Raw genomic sequence first — 16,436 nt, 5'->3', positions numbered from 1 at the left:
TTTCATTGCTTGTAGTATCAGTGATTTGCCTTATAGATTATGACATAGCTTTTGCTACATTTTTTAATATAATCTTTTGTTAGTAGGTTATACTTTCCTCCTAAAGTTCAAGCATTTTGGGAAATTGTTATTTATTGACTATGTTTATTGGGGGAAAATATTATTGCCAATCCCCTTTTGGTTCTGTTTTCTAGACAGATGAGGGATTACTTGTCTGGGTTTCAGGAGCAGTGTGATGCTATATTGAATGATGTAAACAGTGCTCTTCAGCATCTGGAGTCATTGCAGAAACAGTATCTTTTTGTGTCCAATAAGACAGGAACCCTACATGAAGCCTGTGAACAGCTCCTAAAAGAACAGGTAATTTGGAGTAGGAGAGAGGGTCAGTAATTATAGTAAATACTTTATTTTTAAGTAAATTATATTAAATTATTGTATTATAAATGTAATATAATTACAGTTTCCTTAATTTCTTGGAGTAGATGTTGAACCCTGCTCTGTATGAGGCCTTGTGACAAATATGCAGGTCCTTATGAAAACAACCTACTTTTTTCCAAATAAGCTTGTGAATAGGGGCAAAGACAAGCTTTCCCAGGTTTTGAGTTTGTAGGTCTCAGTATAATGTCAGAGCTTAATGGATTTTAGTAAACCCACCACTAGTTTGTTCTGTCTACTCTTTAGTAGTAACATTTTTTCAAACAGAGTGATTGTATTAATGCTGGAGTTTTTTTTTTTTTTTTTTTTTAAGAGAGAGAGAAAGAATTTTTTAATATTTATTTTTTTTTTAGTTTTTGGTGGACACAGCATCCTTATTTTATTTCTATGTGGTGCTGAGAATCGAACCCAGCGCCCTGCGCATGCCAGGCGAGCGTGCTACTGCTTGAGCCACATCCCCAGCCCAATGCTGGAAATTTTGAAAAGATCAGTTGATCAAGGTTTCACTTAAACTTGTAACTTAGAACACTGATGTTAGTATATCTCAAACTTTTCTCTCCATGTGTTTTGTGGGTTTTTTTTTTTTTTTTTTTGGTATTGAAGATTGAACCCAAAGGCACTTTACCACTGAGCTACATCACTACCCCTTTGAGATAGGATCTCACTAAGTTGCTTAGGGCCTCACTGAGTTGCTGAGACTGCTTGGAACTTGGCATCCTCCTGACTCATCCTCTTGAGTTGTTGGAATTAAAAGCATGTGCCACTGTGCTCAGCTTATGTGTTTTTAAAAACAATTATTATTTTATAATATGAAATTTGTAGTAATTCTTGTCCTGACTGCAGAAATATTTGAGCATTATTCTGAAATCTTATATCTGATATAAACCTAAATGTCTAATATAAATTTGTTGAAAGTAACTTTATGACTGGAGAGTTTTTTTAATAATTGATTTTTCTCTTTTAAAAAATGCAAGTCGGAACTTGTCAGTCTGGCTGAAAACATTCAACAAAAGCTTTCTTATTTTAATGAATTGGAAACTATTAACACAGTAAGTTTTTTTTTTTTTTACTTTTTAATAAAGTTAATGATTTTTATTTCATCTTTTCCTTTTTTATTATAAACTTATAAATTGGCTTTTCAAACTTATAAATTGGCTTGAGTGATATTTTAAGGTACTAGCTTACTGATAGATATTCCTTTCTGTAGCCCATGGAGATACCTTTACTAATTCAGAATTTTTTAAGCATGATTTAAGCAGTATTTCTTAAATTGTGTTATTGTTATTAAAATCTTATTTGTTTTCTTATAACATCTTATTTGTAAACTGTGAGGATTATAATAAGAAATATTCAATTTTAAATCTTGCTGTGGTTGTATTACTGTAAAATGGTAGTCAAAGTTTTAGAAACTGTTTCTCATGTTTGGTTTGAAGAAATGTATAGTTCTCATGTGCTATGTCTCAAATAATAGACTCAATAAAGACTGCTGTGTAAATTATGTTTCTTAACCATAAGTTAATCATAATAATTATGTAAAAATAGTGTTGAGTTACTAAAATAATCATAATTATTATAGTTTAATAAAGACACTGAAATAAAACTAATAGTTAACAATAAAATGCAATGGGAAACAGTTTATTGCCATGCTGTTTGAATTCAAGATAAGACATAATTGTCTGATAATATTTTACTTTCATAGTATGATTGCTGAATTTAGTGTGACTGCTAGTTAAACCTTTATAAGAAAATTATCAGTCTTCAAAAGTAGAAATATACACATTGTATACACATTGTCAAGTGCTAGAAAGTGGGAAATTTGGATACTTGATGTGTTATTTCAATATAACATTGTGCAGTGTTTAATAAAAATATTTTCTAATTTTGCAGAGCCCCTTTAAAGCTTATTAGGAATAATCAGAATCAATATTTTGTTTGTTTGTTTCTTCTTTATTCTTATACATGGAAAATATTTAAGGATATTTTGATGACTTTTAAAATGTAAAGGCACTATCATATCCTAAAGGAATATATATATATTAACTCTAATTTGTAATTTTTAACTTTTCCTTATGTGACTTATTTTCTTTGGTCAATTGATTATTTGTTTTTGTTGTTGTTTTTCTCCTCGAAGAAATTGAATTCCCCTACATTGTCTGTGAATAGTGAAGGATTTATACCTATGCTGGCCAAGTTAGATGATTGTATAACATATATCTCATCTCATGTAAGTCATGGTATTTTATACCTTTTTAAAGAAATCTTAACATTCCTGTTATTATTTCTTGTGCTGTAAAATATTTATTTCTCCTGAAGGGAAAAATATATTCAGCTCTGTGTATCCAGGGTTCTGCTCCTGTGGATTCAATCAACTGAGAATTGAAAAGACTCAGAAAAAAAAATTGTCCTGTATTGAGCACACACAAACTTTTTCTTGCCATTAGGTCTTAAACAATATAGTATAACAACTATTTATGTAGGAATCATATTGTATTAGGTATTATAAGTAATACAGAAATGATTTAAAGTTTACAGGAGGTTGTATGAAGGTGATATATGTAAAGTCTACACCATTTTATATAAAGGAGTTGAGCATCCATGGATTTAATATTCTTGGGGATCCTGTAACAAGTCCTGGATACTGAGGGATGGCTATATGTGTTGTAGCATGTTGAATAAAAACTAGTAAATTTATTGGTGTCAGTAGTGATATAAAAAATAATTTTAGCTCCCAAGGTGACTCCTGGAATGGAAAGGGTCCTGGCTCACTCAACTTTATCCTGTCTAAAAGGATGAGCCATTTTTAAGTTATTAATATCCTGATGTGTGAGATTTTTCTTTGGAAACAGGAAATGTTAATTGGGGGAAATAAAGACAAAACTCTCTGATTAACCTATCCCCCAAGGAGTTACTGCTGTATTCATGTCTCCTAAGTCCTTTTTCTATACGGACTTTACATATTCCAAGTTTTGGGTGATAAAAATATATTTTGCTCACAAATGCAAATATTGATTGAACCTCTTTTCTGTGCCAGATGTAGGGTATTTGGCTGAGACCAAGTCAGGCAGATTGATTGTCTTTGTGAAGCTTATGATCTACATGAAACCTACTTTTGAGTTTTATATACTACTTAAAAGACACCTTGATTTTCATTAAAAGTTTGCTTTCTGTTAGCATTTGTTTCCTCTTTGTAAATCTTTCCCTTTCTTTTACAGCCTAATTTTAAAGATTACCCTGTATATTTACTGAAGTTTAAACAATGTCTTTCTAAAGCTTTGCACCTCATGAAGACATATACTGTGAATACACTACAGACCCTTACAAATCAGTTACTAAGAAGGGTGAGTTAACTGATCCCAATGTCAGCTTGTTTTTTTATTATTGATACATTTATCTTCCATAAACTTTGTTTGAAATTAGTGCTTTATTCAAATTTTTTTTACCTTTTATTAAATTAAATAAGAATCTGTACTGCAGTTTTATTTATAACAGGGAAAATGGTTATTTTATAAGTATCCATTGTAGTATTATTTTCAAATAATATTTAACAGTGTGATAAGCATATACTATTACATAATAAATAACAAAATGAGAAAAATATTAAAACATTTCTTTCTCATGAAAATTTTGGAAAATATATCAAAATAGTAAAAGTGGCTTAGTCTGTGTGATGAATAATTTTAATTTTAATTTTGTTGTTGTTGTTGTACCGAGGGTTGAACCCAATATCTAGTGCATGCTAGGCAAGTGCTGTACTACTGAGCCCTTTCTCCAGCCCCAAATCATTTTCTTTACCTTATTATCTATTTTTTGGTAGTCTTTATATTTTTTTAAATTTACCAAACATTTTTATTGAGTATGTTCTAATGCTTGGTAGTATTAAGAGGTGTATAGTATCAAAAGGAACTCATATTCAGGAGAATAGTAGCAAAAGGGACTCATTTAGGAGAACTAATCAGTAAAAGAAGGAAACAGGTTACAGGTTGCAGTTATTAGTTACAGTGGGAAATTAGCAGGGTGTTAGATTAGAAAACAAGAATGGAATTAGCTAGGACCATGGTCATTGAGCATATTTCTTTCCTAAGAAAATAAAACCATAAAGTTTATGTTTTATTTTTTAAGGTTATTTTCTGAAGAACATGGAGTGTCTTTAACTTTGAATTCAAAGCCAGTGATTTGGGTTGTTTTACTGTTCACATTGCTTTTAGATGAGATGAAACAGCCAGACTGTACTTTTCTATTTAGTGGAATTTTCAGTGAGTTTAGGAAGTACTAGTACCTACTACACTAGTGCTTTACTGTTGAACTGCAGAAAACCTCTGTAAGTATGTATTGTGGAAATTTTATGAATGCACTGAATCAAAATGAGGTTAAATAATTTGGCCACTGTCATATGCTGAATTTAGGTCTGTTTACCACTAATATTCAAATAATAAGGCAAATTTTAATGACAATAAGGGAGGAGAGGTGACATTTCCACTTACTTATTTCTCATAACAATAATAATATGTAATCTTTGAGATTTTTCTCTCTAAGCTTTTGATTGTTCTAGAGGCCAACCAAGACTCTTGTGAAATGGTTAATGTTACATTTTCTGAATAATTATTTGTTTGCTAATTATCTTTCTTCCCTATCTTCCCTCATGTTTCTTTAGGATCCTTCATCTGTACCTAATGCAGACAATGCCTTCACATTATTTTATGTAAAATTTCGAACTGCTGCCCCCAAAGTCCGAGTAAGTCTATTATCATAAGTAGCATATTTTGCCGTGACATTTATTTAGCCAGCCCTTTGCTTATCCTGGGAAAATGAACATGAATGAAATATAGGCATTGTCTTTTCACATTTCAGCAGTGTGTCTTAGGTGCTGGGTGCTGGGTGTTCCGAAGTCCAAAGAGCAGGAAACACCCAGCTCTTCTCTGATGCTTGGGGAAGCTTTCTAGATGAAGGTGATAATTGAGCTTAAAAAGTTCAGATATTTAGTGGACCTAAGAGGGTTGATAAAAGAATTTTTTTTTTTAATAATATATAGAGAGAATGGCGTTATAGAGAAGGTTGTTAGAGACAAAAGATTTGTATTTTGGGAGGACTCCATGTAATTTCTTATTGTCAATTTCTCATTGAAACACAGGACATTAGTGGTGTGTGATGGGAAAGATGACAATAAAGATAACAAAGACCATCTCACAAGGGATGTTAAATGTCAGGCTAATTAAGGAAAATTAGAGAACAGTGAGATGTCTTTTTTTTTTTTTTTTAAGAGAGAGAGAGAGAATTTTTTAATATTAATTTTTAGTTTTCGGTGGACACAACATCTTTATTTTATTTTTATGTGGTGCTAAGGATCGAATCCAGCACCCCGTGCATGCCAGGCGAGCACGTTACCACTTGAGCCACATCCGAAGCCCCCAGTGAGATGTCTTAATCTGGAGAGTGATTTGTTCAAATTTGCCATCTCATAAGATTAAGGATGCAGTATAAAAATGAATTACGTTGAAGAGAGATTTGAGATAGGGAGGCATGATTAACAAGGAAGATTTTTGCAGTCATTCAGTGAGAAGTAGATGTTGTATTGGCAGTATATTTCATGAGGTTGGGAATGTGCTTCCTTAGTACATCTGGTATGCAAAGGAATTCACTTTATATTTATCTTGATAAAGCAATTGGAAATGGGGGGAGCAAAAGTCTGTCTATCTATCTAGAGAGAGTTTGTGTGTGTGTGTGTGTGTTGTTTATATGACACACCTGAGATACAGTTAATTTCACTCATTGTGAAGTTCTTACAAAGAATAATTTACTTTTGCTGACTCTTGACTTCACTCTCTTCCTTGTTTCTTTCTTAAAAGTCAGCCAATTAAAGGGAATTTTTTTAACTTAGTTTTTTTTAAATAAAAGATATAAAGAGTGGTTAATTGGTAGTATGAGATATAGATTGTACCTGATTGATTGCTTGTTTATTAGCCAAATACCAATGACAAAATGTGATTAGGAAAGAAATGGTATGTATAACACAGCTTAGTGTGGTGGGTGATTACAAAATGCTTTCCTATGTACTATTAGAAATCAATTAGTGTGTGTCATGGGGTCCCATTTATTTTAGTGACAGCGTAACATTCACCTAGCAATACATTTAGTGACAGCATAACATTCACCTAGCAGTAACCTTAATGGAATTACAGAGATGAAGACAATGATAAAATTAGACTGAAAATTATGAAAGACTGAATGAAGGTTAAGACTATTTTGTTTCTGGTTGGGGAGACTATTTTTTAATATCAGTTCTTTCCTATGGTAGCTTATTGGTTGGAGGGTACTCCTAGTAAAAATTCCAATGGAATTTCTTTTATATGTTCCCAAACATCCCAAATCAAAAAGGACTGGAGTTTTCTACATGGCACATTGGGAAAATTTGCTAAGTATTTGAGGGGGGAAAAAAAAAGTAAGCTCTTCACATTATAATAAGTGAACCCATAAATTAAAGAAAAAAAGTAATAAGCAGACTGCCCCTCCCCCCCAAAAAAAACCAGAAAAAAATTATTGGAAAAAATTAGGAAAAGATTAAGGATATAAAATTTAAATTTTCTGAATTTTAAATAGCAGAAGCAAAGGCAGACACTAGAATGTTTGCAACAGGTAAGAAGGTCAATGTTTTTAAATATTCTATGTGCTTATTAATCAGTATAAGAAAGATGAAGATCTATTATAAAAAGACCAGAGTACTCACAGAAAATATGAAAAATTAAGTTAAGGTTTGGCTTTTTTTTTGTTTGTTTTTCGTTTGTCAGAAATTGGCACATTAAGGTATAATAGTGCTTTTGAGGATTTGGTGAGACAGACAGGACTTCTGGTAGGCATGTATGTGGATTCCTTTCTAAAAATTTTTAAGGAGAAAAGACCAAAAGCCTAATATACATCTCTCTCTTGATCCATTTTGTTGGGGTCCCCACCTGAGAAGTAGGTGCTTTTATGATACTTGTTTTATTTGGTAGGGAGTGGAGTCTCAGAATGTGAACCAGCTTGCCTGGGCTCAAACAGCTATGTGGAGCAGACACTCAAACCCCCAAAGTTTCACTTCAGGCTCTTGACCAGTAGATTGTGATTCTTTGGAAACAACTGAAATGTTGAACAGTGGAATAATTGACTCAGAATATATCTACTCAATAGGGCGGTATAGAATATTGTGTAATAATTTGTGTAATGTTTGTTTATAATGATGATTCATTCATTCAGGTATCAGGTACCATGCTAAGACTTTCTATACATTTTCATCTAATATCAGATTTACTTGATAGGAAAATACTTTTGAAATAGTGTTAATTAAAAAACAGACTATAAAACTGAATATATGGTATAATTCCAGTTACATTTAAAGAAAAATATAGTAACAGTGGGTACAAAGAACTGAGACTATATACTGAAATATTAAGTGTGTTTACTTTTTAGTACTATCCAGGAGTTTTTTATTATTTTAACTTGTATGTAAAAAGTTTTTTGAGTGTGTGATACTGTTATAATCAGAAAGTAATTGAAAGTACAATTAAAAAGATGCTTTTCAATGTATTTTTCTTTATTCTGCAGACTCTTATTGAACAAATAGAACAGCGATCTGAAAAAATACCTGAGTGAGTACTCAGATGTTCTTTGATTTGATTATCTCCTCCTGTACTATTTTTCCCAGATCTAGTTGTGTCACTGATATCTTCTGAGCAGATGCCTCCAATCTTGTTCTTGCAGTATATAACTTACTTGGGGGAGCAAGTTCTCAGACCTAATTTGGAAAGTTTAAATGGCAGCAGATTTCCCCAAAGCAGTATTTCCTTTTCATTTGGGCAGACCTGATGTCTCTCTTCTTGGAAGCGAAATCCTTTAAAAGTTGAAGCTTACGGCATCACTTAATTATGGGTTTTATTTTATATCTGTATTTCTAAGCGTTTGAGAGGCAACTGAGATGTGACCATTATGCTTTTAGAGATTTAATAACCTATGCTGGGATTGAAGACCAGATTTAGTTTACATATTAGAAATTAAAGATTCAGATCCCAATCTTACTTGCTTTCCACCAGATACCAGCAACTGCTTAATGATATCCACCAGTGTTACCTTGATCAGCGGGAGCTCCTTCTGGGCCCTAGTATTGCCTGTACTGTCACAGAGTTAACCAGCCAAAATAACAGAGATCATTGTGCCTTGGTAAGTTTCTCCTTGTTTTGGTTTAATGTTAATCCTTCCTCTGAGCTGTTTTGATAACCCCTCTTATTTACTTGGGTAAATCAGTTTTGGTTCCCATGTCAGAAAACTAAAAATTTTTTTCAGTTATTATAAATCTAGTTTAGTATTAAGCCTTATTTAACTTTGCAAACTATTTTCATTTTAATTTATTTTTGAGGTATGAAGATTCATCAGTAAGTATTGTTCTGTGAAAGGTGAGGCTTCAAAGTTAGTGGATTTATTTTGACAGTTTAATTTTAGTTTCACTTGTGCTGCAGAAGTACTTTTTTGGCTAGTTGCAATTTTAATTCATACTATAGAAAAACATAAAGGTTCTTTTTAAAAACATTCTGTTTTTCAACTAGAAATTTATGTTATTATCAGAAGTTGAGAAAATTAAGCATTAATAAAAAATTTAAATCACCTGTAATCCCATTGGGCATTAATCCATGGAAGGGAATCATTTTTTTTTGTTCTTTGATAAGTTGTTTTATAAATGTATGTATACTCTTTTTTGCAGTAAAATTGTTGGCTTTATATCACAAATGCTGGAATGTTATGTGTCTCTAACTGCAGGTGGTGTATGTGTTTACTGCAGGTTCGTGGTGGCTGTGCCTTTATGGTCCATGTATGCCAGGATGAGCACCAACTTTACAATGAATTTTTTACAAAACCGACATCAAAATTAGAGTAGGTAGTACATGGGATCTAACTCTTGTTGATAAGACTTAATTTGCTAATGGCCATGATGGAGTAGTGTATTATAGGAGTATTATATAATTAACTGCAGTGTTTTAACTTTTTTATGTTTGTGAACAGAATATTGATGGATGGGGTAGGTTATTTTCTTAAAATAAATATGTGGTTTAAAAGCTGACATAGTATAATTATGGAGACTTTTTTGGTACGACAGGAAGAATTCTATGCAGGAATCTAGATCCCCTGTTTGCACTTAGTAAAATAATTCCTTCTAGTTAAAAAATTTCATGATTCTAACGTAAGGTACTTAAAATACAGATACTATTTAATAACTTTTTCTTTTTCTGAAAGTGTCTTTCATTTCTGTTAGTCCCTTTTGGTTTCTTCATGTTGGCTATTTTGACTCTTAAAGATTTTTATTTATGACTTTAGTAATGAGGAAGAGAAAAAAATGTATTTTATGGTTTTGGTTGAGGGATCACTTTTGATGAAATACTATATAGAGAAATGTACTGTTGACAATATGAAGAATATAGACAACCTGTTTTTTTTCTTTTCAAATGTTTAAAATTTCTCAAAATACTGGGTATGTGTCTATATTACTTTGAGTTTTATTTATCTAAACCTGTACATATTAAAAAGTTTTGAGGAGGAAACACACCATTTGATTTACAGTGAAGTGAAATATAAAAGGTAATCAAATTCTACTGAAATAGTTTTGTTTTTGAAAGGACATACAGAATATTATTGCTAAAATAAATAAAAGTTATAATAGGTTGACTTTTGGTTGTAGGAAGCTAAATTTGAACTGTCTTCTGTGGATTGCTTATTGATTCTGAGCTTTTAAAGAAAAAAGTTTCACAAAAATACTTTCAGCCTATCATTTCTCATTCTATAATGTTCCCAGATGCTGTTTTCCAGTAGATATTTATTATTTTTATTGGCTAGAAGTAATCAATGAAGCTTTTAAAGTATTAGAAAGTCCTGAAAAGATTACTGCTAATAACCATATTTTATTCTTTCATTTTAGTGAGCTTTTGGAGAAACTGTGCGTGTCATTATATGATGTCTTCAGGCCACTGATAATTCATGTTATTCACTTAGAGACTCTGTCAGAACTTTGTGGAATTCTTAAAAATGAAGTGCTTGAAGATCATGTACAGAACAATGGTAAATAAGTAGAAGTGAATATTTTAAAAGTCTTTTAATTATGTCTGTGATGTAGTGAATTTGAAAAAAAGTTAGATCTTTTTCCTCCCATAATCCCAATGCATAAATACTTAACTTATGCATTTTTAAATTTTTTAAAAAAATATTTATGTATCTTTAGTTTTATAGGTGGATGCATTAGTTTGTTTTTATGTGGTGCCGAGGATCGAATCCAGTGCCTCATGCATGCTAGGCGAGCAGTCTACCACTGAGCCACCACCCCAGCCCCTAATTTTTAATTTTTTAAAAAATATTTTTGAATGTTTGGTTGATGCCTTGCCCCTTTTTGAATCAAGATGCAACATTCTGTGACTAAAGTTACAAATTAAATAGGAAAAGAATTTTAAAACCTGGGCAAAATTAGTAACAAAATAAAGAATCATGTTTATTATTTTTGTGGCGCTGGGCCTTGCACATGGCAGGCAAGCCATCCATTTCTACATTGCAGCCTAATTAGTCACTTTTCATTCTGGCATCTGGAATCTAGAGAGAACTGACTTTTAGTTTTGGATTAGGCATTTCTACTACAGTGTTACCAGAATATAAAGCAATTGACTATATTATTATTTGGTACCGGGGATTGAACTCAAGGGCACTCAACCACTGAGCCACATCCCCAGCCCTATTTTGAATTGTATTTAGAGACAGGATCTCATTAAGTTGCTTAGTGCTTTGTTGTTGCAAGGCTGGCTTTGAACTTAAGATTCTCCTGCTTCAGCCTCCTGAGCCATTGGGATTACGCGTGTGTGCCACCGTGCCTGGCTGTATCGCATACTTTTGATTAAAAATTGGAATTATTTTAGCAGACTTATACGTAGTAATTTTTGAAATAACAAATAAAAGCAATTTTCTAATGATTCATTATTTTTGAAATTACAAATAAGCTCAAATAGTTACAAATAAAGGAAAGCAGTTCTCTGGAACATCTCTGCCCTATCCATCTGATTACTTTGTTGATATTTGGTTTGATTGTCATAGAAAACATGATTTTGTTAATCATATACTTGGATACCTTTATAAAAAATACCCTTCACGAACTGGCAGAATTTATTGTCTTCACCTTGGCTTTTGTTAGTAGATTCTATGAGTTTGTTATTCTTTTATAGTCATTCCTGTTGTATTTAGTTAGTCTAATATATACATTTTCTCCCTTATTAATGCTTCTGAACATAAGACAGTTTTTTTTTCATAAGACAATTTTTTAATTAAAATGAATGTTTTATGTATGTTATTATATACTGTCTCCGACTGTCTATCCCTTGGAAAGATATTACTGAAATACTGGTTGTCTTAACATTGATGGCATTTTAGAAATGAAGAAGTCTTTATAAACTCATATGTCTTTTTATTTTTTACTTTTTGTCTTTGTGAAAATGTTAAGTCAGTATATGTGGGACTCAATTTATTTATAAGATGTAGACTATAACCCAGTTAATAAGCTGCCAGGTCTATCTCTTAGGATTAGTCTGAAGCTATATAAAATATTTTTTTTTCTTTGTTTTCTGGTACTGGGGTTTAACTCAGGGCAGTTTACCACTGATCTACATCCTCTGCTTTCCACTACCCCTTCCCCTTTTTTTGAGACAGGATCTTACTAAGGTGCTTAGCCTGAAACTTGTGATCCTCCTGTCTAAGTCTCCAAATTACTGGGATAATAGGCATATACCACTGTGCCTGGCTAAAAGAATTTTGAAGAGTCCAAAGCACTCTTAGAATTCATATTTATTATTCATATTAATAATAAAAATAATTTTGCAGAGTCCCAGGAAGGAGATACAAGGGCCAATTTTAAAATTGAAGAAATTGAAAACATTTATTAAACTTATTTTAGGTCATTTGAGTTATTCTGAAATAGAATCAACCACAGTCTCTGGAGCAAAAATGGTTCATACTGTTTCTGCTTGATGAGAAGAAAATAGTTTCCTGAGCCTAAAGGAGTAGATGATGTGTTTCTTTTTTTTTATTAGCTGAACAACTGGGGGCATTTGCAGCTGGAGTAAAGCAGATGTTGGAAGATGTACAAGAGCGACTTGTGTACCGAACTCACATCTACATTCAGACAGACATCACAGGCTATAAACCAGCTCCTGGAGACCTGGCATATCCTGATAAATTAGTTATGATGGAGGTAGGGGCTCCACACCTTATCTCCTTCCTGCCCCCACACAGCTTTTGAATGTTTCATGCTAGTTAAAATAGGATTTTTCTTTTTAATTCTCACTCAAAATGTAAAATCAAGTTAAACTTGCTGTGAAAATCATAGGAAATAATAATTTTAAAACCTTGAAGAATTAAACATTAAGTTCTGTTTTTTAAACATTCTATTCAGTTTTCTCCCCCTTTGCCAGAACATATGCATTCTTAATTTTTAAATTGTCAATTAGTGCTTTCTGTGATTTTTCTGTTTTCTTTATAAGTGTCATAGAAGAGAGTCCATAATAGGAGCCATTATAGTTGGCTGACATTGTAGAACTGTGTCATATTCTTGTAAATCATGGAGTCATCTCAGAATTAGAAAATATCTAGTTCTTATATATGGTTTGAAGGCCTAGGTTTATCTTCTGGTCTTTCTGTTCCATATTGTACCTTCATTTTCTTTTAATTTTGGACAGAGTTTAAAGAATGCTTAGTATATTATTGTTATAATTAGAACCTAGAACTTTTTTAATGGAAAATTTTAAATACAAGCAAAAGTATAGATAATACTGTTATGAGTTCTTACATACCATTACCCAACCCTCAACATGGCTAGTCTCATTTTTTTTGTACCTCCTTACTTCTTCTTGCTTGCATTAATTATGTTAGAACAAGTTTCAAACATCATTAAAATATGTAAATACTTCAGTAGGTGACTCTAAAAGGCATTTTAATTAAAAAAATTTTAATAGTTGTAGATGGACAGCATGCCTTTAATTAATTAATTAATTAATTTTTTATGTGGTGCTAAGGATCGAACCTAGTGCCTCTCACATGCTAGGCAAGTGCTCTGCCACTGAGCTACAGCCCCAGCCCAGCCCTTTGATTTATAACACAACCATAATACCATTTTCACACCTAAAATGAGTTTACATTTTAGTTCCTTGCTATCATCAAATATCCAGTCAAATCTGTAATTTTTTCAAGATTCACTAGTTGTTAATGTTTATCACATTTGTTTTGTCTTTGAATGTATGCTTTGTTGCCCAGTCATTTGAAAGTAAGTTGATGACATCTTGATAATTCATCCTAAGTACTTTTTCTAAGAATAGAATTATTGCCACATAGCCACAATACCATTTTGCACACTTAAAAGAAATTTAACATTAATTCAGCAGTGTTATTTACATATAGTTCATATTAAAATTTCTTCATTTGTCCTTCAAATGTCTTTTATAACTGGACCAAAAGCTTTTTGAAATGGGATCCATCAAATTTACTGTGTTGCATTTGGTTTTTATGTCTCTTTAATCTCTTTTGAACAAATTAAGACTCCTTTCCTTCCCCACCTCCTTTGTTTTTTTGTTTTTATAGAATGACTTTTTTAGAGAGACCAGACCAGCTTTGTTGTAGAATATGCCACATTATATAGATTTATCTTAAATTCAGGTTATTTATTTATTTTTTGTAAGAATGCCAAATAGCTTATGTGTACTTTTTACTTCTGTACATCAAAGGCACGTAATGACAGGTTGTTCCATGAATGATTAAGTGATGATTATAAAAGTATACTTCCCCCTTTATAATTAGGAAGTACTTATAGGATGATGTTTTGATTTTATGTGAGTTCCCCAACATCTTTTCAGCCAGTTCATATTGCCACACACTCCTCAAAACAAGACTATAATGTTCTTTCTGATCTCTCTATGCAGCAAATTGCTCAGAGTTTAAAAGATGAGCAGAAGAAGTTACCTTCAGAAGCTTCATTTTCAGATGTTCGGCTAGAAGAAACAGAGTCTAACAGTCTCACAAAATCTGGTATGTAGTCATGTCTTAACTTCCAGCATTTATTCATTCAGCTCAGAAACCTCTACTGAGTACTCGTTGTGTCCCAGGCATGAAACAGTTTGTATCTTTGAGGAACCTACACTTTATGGGGAGAGATCTATAATTGACATAATTCATTGCTGAGTGAGATGCTCAGAGGATGCACAGGGATCTTTTGGATCATGGATAATCTTTGAGGCAAAGGAAATTACAAAGGGAATGCACTGTGAATTCAAGGGGGTGGAGTCGGGGTGAGGTGTGGCGTCTGAAAGCTTTGGTTTTTATGAAGAATGTGAGAGTCAGGTGACTTCAGGTTGTCTAAGATACACAGAGCAGCATGTGGAAAGGCATGCTAGAATGGAAGACCAGGGCTGCTGTGGAAAAGTGCAGTGGCTCAGTGTGTTTGGACACAGGTTGTCTGTGGGGAAGAAGCAGGTAAGGCAAGCCAGACTGTAGTAAGTGTTGTGGGATAGTCCCATGGCTTTTATACTTCTAGCTGTTAGTATAGTGTATCAGGGTTATTGTACTATCAGATTTGCATTTTGCGTATTGTGTGGCTGGGATTGGGGTTAAATGTTTGGGATAGCTTGGAGTAGAATGTGTGTTATGCAAGGAGGAAAATCACTCAGGAGTGACCTAGATAACAAGGTGCATAGGAAGTAAGACACCCCCTCCCCAGCTGTAAGGGTGACACTCAAACTCAGCTTACCGTGGGACTGGTTAGGAGAGGAGGAACAATAACTCCATGAGCTTTAAAAAGCCTCAATCTCCCCCAAGATCCTTAGTTTTAGAGCATTACCAGGTATTTTGAGTCAGCTCTAGAGATGGTTGGGATCCCAAATTCATATTGCCAGGCAGCCTGGGCATTCCCTATCTGATAAAGACATTTTATCACACTTACCTCATAGAAGGGGAGACTCACTGGGAGGAAATTTCCTCCTGTGAGTAGAACCATGTCACATTGTAGTGTCCCTTTTGTCCACTATACCTTGGTTCTAGTAAACCTCTAAGAGTTATTGAAGAAAATAGTATATCCCTGTCTTGCCAGCCCTGGCTTTGTATGTTTTCTCTTCCCAGTAAAGCCTGTTCTTTAATGCATGCCTGGCATTACAATGAGGCTATGTTGACAGATCTGTAAAGGCTGGTTTGGAGGCTGTTGTGTTTTGCCATTTGAAAGACACACATGATTTGAATCAGGGTGTTGATGAGCCAGTGAAGATAAGTGTGAAGTAGAGGGATACGGTTAGAAGTCCGAGTCCAAAGAATTTCATGACACACTAGAAGTGAGGGCTAAGAGAAGAGTTGAGGAAGTTCATGTGGAATCACTGAGAAGATCTGTTTATATGGATCTAGAACTGTGCTGGCCAATACAGTAATCACCTGCCATTGAGTATGTAGAATATGACTAGTTCATTCTAATGTGCTGTGTGGAAGATGTGCTCTAAGTGTGTTAAAAATACACCAGATTTCAAAGACTTAATATGAAATAAAGGATAGAAAATGTCTTTTTAGTAACTTATATTGACTGCATGTTAAAATGGTATTTTGGGTATATTAAAGAAAATGTATTGAAATTAATTTAACTTGTTTTTTCTTTTTTTGGTGGTGCTGAAAACTGAGCCTAGGGCAATACTCATGCTCTGCCACTGAGCTACATCCCCAACCCCCTTTTCCTTTGTTTAATGTGGCATTTTACTCTGTCACATTCATGACTCATGTTATATTTCTATTGGACAGCACTGCTCTAGAGTTATAAGTAGAACCAGCATAGAGATAAAAATGGAGAAGCAGTTGATACTTTGGGCTTTTATATGATCACCCCACTCTATAGAGTTGAGCGATTGATTGTAGCCGAGGTCTGGGGAGAGACTTAGCCAGTGCCAACATTAAGGAGCAAATTGGGGCAGAGGAGTGAACTGAGCTGA

At 33.2% G+C, this 16,436-nt stretch overlaps 1 protein-coding gene across 4 annotated transcripts in view; it reads left to right on the top strand.

The window, feature by feature from the left end:
• COG3 (component of oligomeric golgi complex 3) overlaps positions 1-16,436 on the top strand; it is a 52,825-nt gene that overhangs the window by 11,639 nt on the left and 24,750 nt on the right. For all 4 annotated transcript variants that reach the window (XR_014021413.1, XM_081289557.1, XM_081289558.1 and 1 more), the window contains exons 4-14: positions 195-360; positions 1,410-1,484; positions 2,567-2,659; positions 3,648-3,773; positions 5,087-5,167; positions 8,011-8,054; positions 8,496-8,622; positions 9,239-9,330; positions 10,370-10,509; positions 12,516-12,676; positions 14,397-14,502. Coding sequence is in view for 3 of the 4 variants with exons in the window: in XM_081289557.1 (XP_081145683.1) it covers positions 195-360; positions 1,410-1,484; positions 2,567-2,659; positions 3,648-3,773; positions 5,087-5,167; positions 8,011-8,054; positions 8,496-8,622; positions 9,239-9,330; positions 10,370-10,509; positions 12,516-12,676; positions 14,397-14,502 (1,211 nt within the window). In the remaining variant the exon portion in view is untranslated. The remainder of the gene's footprint in view (positions 1-194; positions 361-1,409; positions 1,485-2,566; positions 2,660-3,647; positions 3,774-5,086; positions 5,168-8,010; positions 8,055-8,495; positions 8,623-9,238; positions 9,331-10,369; positions 10,510-12,515; positions 12,677-14,396; positions 14,503-16,436) is intronic.

This window comes from Spermophilus citellus (genome assembly GCF_964194105.1).
Source record: "Spermophilus citellus genome assembly, chromosome: 1".
Classification (NCBI taxonomy): Eukaryota; Metazoa; Chordata; class Mammalia; order Rodentia; family Sciuridae; genus Spermophilus; species Spermophilus citellus.
Note: the sequence above shows the minus strand (reverse complement) of the source record. Positions and strands in the feature narration are given on the sequence as shown.